This window comes from Xiphias gladius, chromosome 8 (assembly GCF_016859285.1).
Source record: "Xiphias gladius isolate SHS-SW01 ecotype Sanya breed wild chromosome 8, ASM1685928v1, whole genome shotgun sequence".
NCBI classification, from domain to species: Eukaryota; Metazoa; Chordata; class Actinopteri; order Istiophoriformes; family Xiphiidae; genus Xiphias; species Xiphias gladius.
The window spans coordinates 1,372,839-1,383,566 of NC_053407.1; the positions used below are offsets into that span (position 1 = coordinate 1,372,839).

Consider the following 10,728-nt stretch of genomic DNA (forward strand, 5'->3'; position numbering starts at 1 on the left):
TTTTCTGGCTGATGCAGCATGTGAACCGAATAAGAAGCTATTTCTGGTTACAAATCTACAATTTTGATAACTTGTGTGCATGCAAACAGAAATTTTCTGAGTAGATACCCATGTTGCATTGTACCATGATGCTAGCCTTGCAAAATCAGCCTAAATAACACAACTTCAGCTTCTGGTATTAGATGTTATTCTAAACATCTGAGACCTGTATAACCCAGCTGGAACTTGTAGATAAAAGCGTAGATAAAAATTGAACCATAATGCTGTAACTGCAAAGTGTAATTGAAATATATTTAGAAACATATTGACGTAGATAGCTTTTTGCTGTTTTTCAAATTTGAAAATCAGAAACAAGGGCATATGGTATTTCAAGACCTGTTGGGCTTGTCCCAGTAGAAAGGCTTCATTTTGATGTATCAGTGAAAGACAGCAGTGTGAACTGGCCTTTGTACACCACACTCTAAATGAAACTTGTCTTCAACAAATGTTTACTGAGCCATGCCAGATCACAGTGAGCAAAATTTAATTTGTTGGCCTGTTCATATGGGTTGTGATGATCCAATTACTTTATAATTGAACAAATGGTAGAGTTCATTTTTAGCACAAATGAGGGAGTGTTGTTCTGCTACCCACATTGAGAACATCCTGTCGTAGCTGTTGTGGTTCAATGCAGGTGAGCATTCTGAGCAGCAGGTCCATGATGGCAGATGTCCCAATGTGTTTGATCATCAAGTCTACAAAGTCCTCCCGCTTTCGCAAAAAGTCCACTATCTATAAAGACAAACAACCCATACACACCTTAAAATCATTACACAGAATTAACACGAAAAAGTCTTTTTGACTTACGTCTAAAATAAGACTAGTGATTATTATGTTTTGGTGTTTTTTCTAGAAACATCATATGATGACAACTTGCGGCCCTTTCTAAAAAACACACCCTCTTCTTACAAACTTACCTGTTCAGGCTTGCGTCCTATAAGAATGGACAGGACTTTGGAGAAGAAGCTGGCCAGGAGCGGGTTGAGAGGGGGCTCAGTCTGGAGGAAGCCATAAAGTTTCATCAGCAGCTTTTCATCTTCTCCCAGTCTGTCGTTTATCTGGCTCACATCTGATGTTAGCAGCTCACATGATATGTTGGGATACCTGGAAGAAAACAAAAGCTGCTCCTTAGATTTTTCCAAATACGATGCTTACAATACTATGCTACTGTGCTACATCAAATTTTAACTCCAGAGATTTTGGTGGATCTGATCAGCTTTGCATGCCCAATATGATGTAACCACATTGTTCTTCCAATTTTATTCTGAAACAAATGAAGGCTACAAAAAGTTTGAGTTTACAATTGATTCACTTATTTCTGGATGGGTAAAAAAATTGCAGACAGAGACATCTGGCAAGATATGGTTCTGTTATTTTCACAGTTTAATTAGCCCCGTTTAGTGCTTCTCTGCTTTTGTTTACAGTATAGTTAGTGAAAAAGAGAGAGGGAGAAAGCCCATGGAGGGAGAGAAACATTAAACCTCTATTTTGTCTCTTCTTGCTCTCTGTGATCACTTCACAATATACGTGATTGTTCTTATTTACACATTTGTTTGTTTCTGTTGTCAGACAACAGAAATTTGATCATTGCTCATAAAAACCATGTTGACCAAAAGTCATTGCCAAGCTGCTGAGCCGCAGATAAATTTTAAGACCACAACATTGTCAGAAAAAAAAAAATACAGTTAATGACGGCACAGTTTCAGAGAAAGTTAGGCGCAATAAAAGGCTGTCATATTGAAGTCCAGCTACAAAGCATCTGTTATCATCTAGATGAGCTGCAAACATATATCTATGCTTATAAAACGCACAAAATGTAGGCAGAGAATCTCTAAACTTTATTATCAATATGGTTGCTGAAGAACAGGTGTACATTAAAACTTCAACAGAGACAAAACTGAGCCAGAGTGTAGCCAGAAGACAGCGCAGGAAGCCAATCATTGCAGGAACCGGGAACTTTCAAGGCATTTCGGAGAGAGGGACCAGAGCCTATATTTATTTTATCTGCCATAGCTCCTGGTCCCATAAAGTCCCTGCTCTAGGGAGTAATACTTTTTCTGATGGCCCAGGAAGTACCTTGTCAGAGTTTGCAGCGCTGAATGTCAGTCACAAACACTGGCTGCCTCTATCATTATTAAGGAGAGGAATGGACAGTTCTTGTGTTGTTTATTGACGTTAAAAACAAAATTATACATAGTTTGGCTTCCCCGCAAATATACAGAGTGAGTTAAAGAGTGAGTTAAAGCGTGAATGAGTGAGAGTGGAGTTTCTCAGTTTCCTTTTACACCTCTGTATTTCTCTTTTGCATCCATTTATTACATCCGAATATTGAACATCAGAGTCGCATTATAATAAAACACGAAAAAGGTAAAACACAATGAGTCATGTTATTGTTAAAATGGCATGTCAAACAACGTCTTTTAATCCGTTATTAGTGTAGTGTTATTACTGTGTAATTTTCATGGTTCTCTAAATGCAGTTTTTGCTTCTTTGCAAACACAACTGGGAGATATACAAAATGTTTTGTGGTCTGTAGGTGTGGGGAAAACAAGCAGGAATTTGCACACACAAAAAAAAAAAAAACTTAGTTTTTTTTTAGTTCCTGTGGCTACTTAATTTCTCAAACTATTCGGTCAAAAAAAGCAAAAGACAACAGGGGCTTTTGTAGCTTAAATGGCCACCATTACCCATCTAATATTTTTAAACATTTTGTGATTTCCAAAATGCTTTTATTATGCACTGCAGTGATCCATGAGAAGTCCATAAATGAAATGTTTTATATAGTGTGTAATTTAATTGTAAAATATGCTTTCCAGGCAAATGCCCAGTTCTGCTCTATTGTCTGAGCTTGTGCAACCATTAACTGCAAACTTAACCCTAATGAAAAAATTAATGGTTGCAATAAATGCAATACAGCACAGAGAGAGAATTGAGACTTAGAACATACGTACATACTGCATACTGTATATGTTCGTCAAATTGCAAATCTTTCTTGAAAGCAAAAACTAGGTCCTTCATTTTACTCCCCCTTACCCTTTGCACCATTTTCTCTTACTTGTATTTAACCTTCTCCTCAACATCAGCACTGGGTTCCTGTGTGATGAAGGTGACCAGGTCCTCCATGCACTGTGGTCTCAGCAGGAAGTCAACCAATTTGTGGTTCTGGGCCTTGCACTCCTGCAGGACGTCATCTTCATCCATCACTTCTGTCAGCGTCACATCCTCCTTCTCTAGCAGCGTGTCAATGTGGGATGTGGTGTGGAGGTCAAATTTCCAAAACATATTGGCTCTAAAAAGATCGCATAGCCAGTAACATTCTTTTTGTGCAAATGTCACCCACAAAATGTGCCATTAAAATCAATACAAAATGGGGTCTTCCATCAGTGGTGACCAGAATATAACAGATGAGGGTAATGATTAACTGCAGGGTCATTTAACAGCCATCTTTTCTTCCTACCTGTGAGTATGTTGGAGTCCAGATGGCGGAGCTCAGTCTAAAACGAGGTGTGTTCTAATCTTTGGGAGTTGTGGCCCATTCCAGGCAGGCCGGATGGACAGACAGGCAGGCAGACAGTGGTGATGGACAGAATGACAAACAGCACACATACAGCAGTTCAACAGCACACACCTGTGAGGCGGAGACACAGAACCAGATGGGGACGTAATGTTAAAGGAATGTTGCACTGCTTTTCATGTGGATATTATAGCAATTTTGATCATTACTTGTAATTTACAAAAGGCACAAATCATTCCCATACACCCGTACTAGCAAAGGGAGGACTTTTTTCTGTTTCTACTGTCCTACAATACCCAGTACTCCTCATAAATGCAACATTCAGTAATGCAGGTCATTCACAAGCAGGTATGCTAGACTTTTATTTTTGTTAAGAAATACAACAACAAATTTATGACTACTTAAATAATGGCCCAAAGAAGCATCAGTTGAAACTATGAAAATCATTTCTAAAGGCTGCATTCAGACTGACTTGAGCCCTGCCTGGAAACAAACAAACAAACAAACAAATAAAAACAGCCCTCTCATTCATTTGAATAGAGCCAGCCCGTCGATGCAGCGGGGGTGCCAATGCAGGGTCGTCCAATGAAAAAAACGAATGAGGCTGCAATTTTGCTGCAAAGCAACGTAACATCATGCAGCAAGGCACTTTGGTTGCCAATCAAATACATGCAAAGGCACATTTCTGGTGGATTACTTTGCACATGAAAATTGTATTTCTACTGTTTACCTTGTGATCGTTGCAACTAAAAGCTAAATACTTGCTGCTTTGATAACTTTCCAGAAGTGTAAAATCCCGTCTGAGTATTACAAATTGGTGTGCAGCGTTACAGCACTTGATTTAAACAAAAAATCTATTACTCAAACTTGACTTTCTGCATCGTATTTTATTGTGTCTGTTACCTTAAACAACACAACTCCACCAATGCAGCCCCCGGTGCTGTTTAATGTAAATAGCCAGCACTGTCAGCAATTAGAACCCCAGCTACAACCAAGCAAAAACTATGACCCTGCTGGCCATATAATGATAAAAACATATAGCCTACAGAAACATTTACACAGTATCGTAACAACTGGAGCAAAGAGTCAACACAATAAAATATGTCTCACTGTCCTAATTTCTTAGTGCACTGATTGCAAATGATGAAATGATGAAATTTAAAAAAAAAAAAACAAAAAAAAAAGTTACATAAAATAAAAATGAATTTTTTTATACTCATATCTTCCTCAGTGTGATACTGTGATAAGAGAACAGCAGGGTAGAAAGAGAGAGCTCATCTACCTGAGTAAGAGACAATAAATCCTTTTGCTTTAACCTGTCAATGTCAAGAGGCTGACCACTTGTTTTCTTAAGCTTGTTTATTCATTTTTCTAGGAATGTCCTGAGACAAACCAGGCACTTCACACTATCAACTGCGTAAGGCTCAAATGATTTTCACCCTTTGTATGGTAGCTCTGCTGCTTGTTTTCTTCTATAAATGGTATAAATGATAAGAAACTGTCCACATCCTTTCACAAAAGATCCACAAGGACATAAATGTCAGAGGCCAATAGGATTTTATATAATACACTATAATACAACAGTACCTGACAATATATAACATTGTAAAAAAATAAATAAATAAATAAAAAATACAGACATAGTGCTTAGCTGTCAGAAATAGTACTTATATTATGATAATATTTTCAGCAACAGAAATCAAAACAGCTAAGCTTTGTGAGACAATGCTGTATGATAAAAAAAGGGGTCCTTACTAATAACTTTTCCCCAAAATTATTATTTTTACAGCTGAACAGTATTTGTATAATGCAGACACATTCACCCTGTAGTGTGGGGTCATTACAGGGCCTGACCTCTTAATGTGCTGCCAGTTCACTTTTTAAAAAAAAATCTCCTCAGTCTGCAGCCTCATATATCAAATATCCCAGTTTTAGTTTAAAAATTTGGTAGTAAGTAGAGGAAAATCTGACTACTGACCAGCTGCATGTAGCTTTTATACCAACCGTGTTATCACAATCTGTGTAAACTACTCTCAGATTTTCAGACAAACAGATTTCTCCCAGTAGCTGCTTTTCTTGTGTTTAAGTAAACACAGTTATTGGTTGTGGACAGCATGTGCAAGGAAAGAGGGGAAAGTGTGCACTGATGCCTAAACCTACTTACACTAAAGAAAAATTAGATGGTACTAGTAAATGTGTTTGATAAACAGCCACTGTGAGCTAAAAACTACTTTAAAAACTAACGAGGCTATTCATGATCATACCACGTAAGTTCATGTTGTTTTGGCTTGTAGTTGTGAGTCTCTCTTTATTTGTATTAACTCAGCAACAGTTGTCTAAGTATTACAACTAAAAAATACTTCCAGAGTCGTATAAAGTCTCCACATTCTAAAAGGAAAGAAGAAGAGAATTTATGTCATTATCGTGGTGAAAACTTAATTAGCCCCCAAACGCAACAAAATAACAGTAAGATATGTACCAAAGGTCAAAGGCAATGAAATTCTCTAGGCAACCCAGCAGAAGCCCAGGAAAACAAACTTTTACAGCTTTAACAAAGTTCATGATCGGATGCCTCAGTACACCAGCCACTGTCACAAGACCCAAACAAAATCGATCTGAACAGCTACTGGCAGTTTAGGCAAATTTGACTGGTGTTAAGTTCCTAACCTAAGCCGTGTGTTCATGCCCAAGAGAAAAGACAACAGCGTTTTCCATATCTAAAACAACAAAGCTGCTATAGCCTATACACAATGACTTATATGTTAATTTTCAATAAATTTCAGTTGCTAGCCCCGACCCAACACACTGAGCCAATTGAAGACGCAGCTTTGTCAAAGAATACAGTAGTAACCGCAAGTTATGACCCTTAGTTACACTATTTTCCAGATATCCATCGACCATCCACGACGTCAACATCACTGAAAAACACACGATGGCCCTATCATATAGTTGCAGTTAACGTTCGGTTTGACGAACATTAGAGAAAGCTTTAATTTCAGCTAAACATGAGTTGAAACGTCAGGCAAACATCCGATGATTCAAGCTATTACCTGGCTTATGTAAGATAAGAGTGGCTAACGTTACTTGCGTTTTGCTGTCGAAATACCACGTTTGCAGTAACGTCAGTCCATTTACATACCAGGGCCCAAAACAGACAAACAGTTACCGCTAACGCAACAGAAACACACCGGCTCAGGCAAACAAGCTAACGTTACTAGCTATCGTTAGCTATTGTTAGCTAACCTTACCACCTAAAATCTGAATCAAACTAATGTCAGAGACGACGTCAAGTTAAACAGTATCAGTGACCTTTGAGACTAACGTTAATTGGCTGACAAGTTGGCCAACTAAATAACGCTGCGGTCTTCACGGTACCTAATAGAACCGAGATGCAATGTTAACGTTACCGTCCTAGCTAAAGGTACACCAAGTGTGTCTGACAGCACAGTGTTAAGATGGCCAAGTATGGTTCTTGCTAGCCAGCTAACGTTAGCCGGCTATCAGAAGACTGCTGGCTAATCGTCTCTTCAGCACCAACCAAGTGCATGGGCTGGCAAGTGTACTTACCGATAGAAAACGGTAAACGGCGAGTCTCCAGCATGTGGCTTATCTTGCCATTAGCCCCGGGCCTTAAGGAAACGAAAGCAGGGGTAACACGAAATTCCGGTACGGAAAATAAAGCGTTTAAAACTGATTCTGACAGGCGCGAAAAGGTAGATCATCGGAGGGCACTTTTCAAGATGGCGGTTCCGTCAACTTCAGCGATCCCTTCCCCCACTACAACTGCAGCGTCTGTCACTCAAACGGTCGCAGTAAAACTATTGGTTTCAATCCCATCGCTCAAACCAGGGCCTGAAATTTTATTGGCTACAGGGCTTGCCACGTCAAGGCGTCATTTAGACGAGGTATGAATTTTGTGTGGCCCGGAAGAGTGGCGTTTACACTGTTTCATTTCACTGTATAAATATAGTAAAACGTCCATAGTAAAAGAAGAAGTTCAGAATTTATTTCAGTTTATTTAATTTGTTATTTAATTATATTTGGATGAAATTCACTCAATTTAAAACATTATCCCCACCCACACGTTTGCTTTGAATATTAAATCGAACATACACGCACAGTACGAGCACGCCCTTGACTCGTTGAGAAACGCCCACTTTAGAGAGGGCGGTGATGGATTAAAGATAGCGGGCAGATTTTGAGGTGATTTTCACCTATGGCTTAGTGTCGAAGGAAAATGCAAACAGAACAATCGTAACCAAGTCAACTCACCGGACAATACTTAATCTATTGCCCTGACGAAAACTCAAAACAATGATTTAAATTGAAAACTGAAAAACCGCTTAGTAATGCCTGTACATATAAATTAAATGTTTACCTTTTTTTACATGATTACCATTGTAATGAGGGTTCATTGTTGCTAAGACAATACAACAAAACATATGTGACAATACATTTTGAAAACAAGTCATTGGCTTGTCCTAAAGAGGACACAGAATTGATTGTAATAGTCACAAATTCGTTTTTTACCCCCTATGACAAACTGTAGTTTGTCATAGGGGGTTTTAATTAAAGTCAGGACTCTATATCATATGTATAATACATTAAGCAGACTCTGGTAGTATATACCATAACTGTATATTGTGGTTTATGGTTGAACAATAAACATATTAATAAATAAACAATAAGTATGAACAAGAAACTAGTTCTTTTTGCCTGTGAAAACTGCGAGACATGGTTTTGGATCTTTGAGTTGAGATTATTTTATCACACATCCCAAGGTAAAGAAATAACTTCCATGCTCAACAATAAAACACTATATAAAACGTGCGATACAACAACAGGACAATGAATGTAACTAAGATATGTACAGTGTAAACAACAAGCTAGTATGTGGTATGTACAGGGAAAAAAGAAGCCAAAGTTAAACAGTTAAATACTCGTCACAGTTAAATCAATACAGATGGCCGTTCATATGACATAGATCTCCTGCTTTTAACAGTTTAGGAACAATGTGAAAAGTGACATTTGGAGTGCAGCTAACAAAATCTTGATAAGAAAAAAGAAGGACTATCTATTTGACCTGACATCATGCAATTATGCAGTTACAGTAAGTTTTATGTAACTTTTTCGGCACTAATAAGAGACATAATGTGATGATTTTATGTCATCTTGGATGGAAAATCTGCCATATGAATAAATGTAAACATCAACGTGGACAAAAAGTTGTGGTCATATACCAAATACATTGACTGCCATTTCTTACAATCACTCTCTCTAGACACTAAACAAAACTGGGTGTGTGGTGCTTGCACGTTCTCACCTTTCCAAGGCATTAGTCCAGATCAAGACCAAAAAGAAGTGTTCTACTGGCAGTAAGTGTGTGCCTTTCGAGTAGTATGAGGGGCTGCATGTCTGAGGGGGCTGAAAAATGTCCTCAAATCAAGGGCCATCTCTTCAGTTAGCTTTGGAGTGCCGGTGCTATTTTACGTCCAGAGTAGCAAGTGGAAGGAAGTCAAACACAGTTATGACGCTGGCATGTGTATGTGCATTCACAGGCAGCTGTATAACCATCACATTCTCCTTAAGCATCAACGCACTTGATGCGTAAGGGAATGGTGTCAGTGGGTAAACCTGTAAAAAGCATGGTCATACTTGAGACATCTGATACGTGACACATTTGTGTTCATCTTTTACATCACAACTCTGTGATGTCAACAACAAACTGCAAACTCAAATTTATGACATGAAGTAAGGAAGGGTTTGCTTTGTTTGCTTTGCACAGTGAATATAACCTTTAAAAAGTAACTTTAGCCTCATAGCTTTGACACACACATATATATTACTTGGTGCAGTTTATTGGATAGTAGACATACAGAACAGGGAAGTGAAGTAAGAAACTTTTTACCTATTAAATACAAACTTATATGCATGCAGACCTAATTTTCCCGTAACTGGGTATACAATACGGTAGATATACAAAATTCATCATTTCCAGTATATAATTAATGGACACCAGGTCTAGAGTGACATAAAAAGGCAAGTGATGACATTAAACCAATGGTTTAGGAGGTTTGCATAATAATTTCAGTCCAAAATAATGTTTTTAGATTATATCATATTCATTTTCAGTATATCAAGTCAGCAGACCCTTTTTCACAGCAGACATTTTGATCTGTCATAGCAGGAGAAGCACAACTTTGAATAACGACATTAATGATGGCTCTGGTCTATTCAGGTTGATCTCACCAGGCCATGACAATGTGACAGTGAGCCAGCACGAACAATACCTACTCGAAAACTGAAGCAGCTAAATGGAACTCAGCCATCTGTAATGTCGTGCTTTTCCTTATGTAACTTACCAAATGTCAAAATGTCTGCTTTGAAAAAGGCCTGTTGCATAATATTTCACTTCTAGCATAAACAGCTACAGAGATTATTGAGATTCTAAATGAACAACTTTGAGTAATTATTTGTATTTGGGGAATTAGAAGGAAAATTCTGTTAGGACTGAGATAGTTTTGTAAATTTTGGAAAATTAGGAAATATTTTTTCCACAAGGAGCACAAACTGTATTACAATATATTCATTGACATATGGCATAAAATGATGTGTAGTGAAAATGATGCAAGACATACAGTGGATATTTGTTTTTTCACTAACTTCAGGGAAATACAGAGACAGTGGAGAGATTTCTTAGGTGGTAGGGGAGCTTCTGAGGTTATATCAACAGACGATGACATGCAGGCAGAAGAGATAAAGAACAGTAATAAAGAAATATAAATAAATTATAATATAATCAGTAACTAGAAGGAGGAGATTTAATGGTGTCATGGGCCATTTACAAACATATATATAAAAGTTTTATTTAACTTAGTCACACAACCTGTGACCCCATATGAATTCATGTAATGCGACAAACTGGGATGACCTGAAGACAGACCTGACTAACATGCAATGGGTTGTCTGCTAGGAGAATATCAGCACACCAACCAGCCTTGAAAGAAATGGCGGTAAAAGACTAATATTACTAATGCTAATTTCTACTCTCTCAGTGGAAAACTTCCACTGTAGCGGACATGGAAAATAAATAGGCTAAATAAAATCTTTGATTTGGTCTAGTTTCTATATTTGTAATTTGAAGGGGTTTACTTAAAAAACTTCTGTCCATCCTT

The 10,728-nt window shown here is 37.9% G+C and overlaps 1 protein-coding gene across 5 annotated transcripts in view; it reads right to left on the reverse strand.

Annotated features, from left to right (window-relative positions):
• ppp6r3 (protein phosphatase 6, regulatory subunit 3) overlaps positions 1 to 7,365 on the reverse strand; it is a 29,234-nt gene extending 21,869 nt beyond the window's left edge. For 3 of the 5 annotated variants that reach the window (XM_040132379.1, XM_040132380.1, XM_040132377.1), the window contains exons 1-5: positions 7,121 to 7,365; positions 3,497 to 3,667; positions 3,095 to 3,328; positions 957 to 1,143; positions 634 to 771 (exon numbers count right to left, since the gene is read on the reverse strand). In XM_040132379.1, coding sequence (XP_039988313.1) covers positions 634 to 771; positions 957 to 1,143; positions 3,095 to 3,321 — 552 coding nt within the window. In that variant the 5' untranslated portion in view covers positions 3,322 to 3,328; positions 3,497 to 3,667; positions 7,121 to 7,365. The remainder of the gene's footprint in view (positions 1 to 633; positions 772 to 956; positions 1,144 to 3,094; positions 3,329 to 3,496; positions 3,668 to 7,120) is intronic. The other 2 variants (XM_040132381.1, XM_040132378.1) reach the window with 2 other exon arrangements.
• Between the last annotated feature and the right edge of the window lie 3,363 nt (positions 7,366 to 10,728).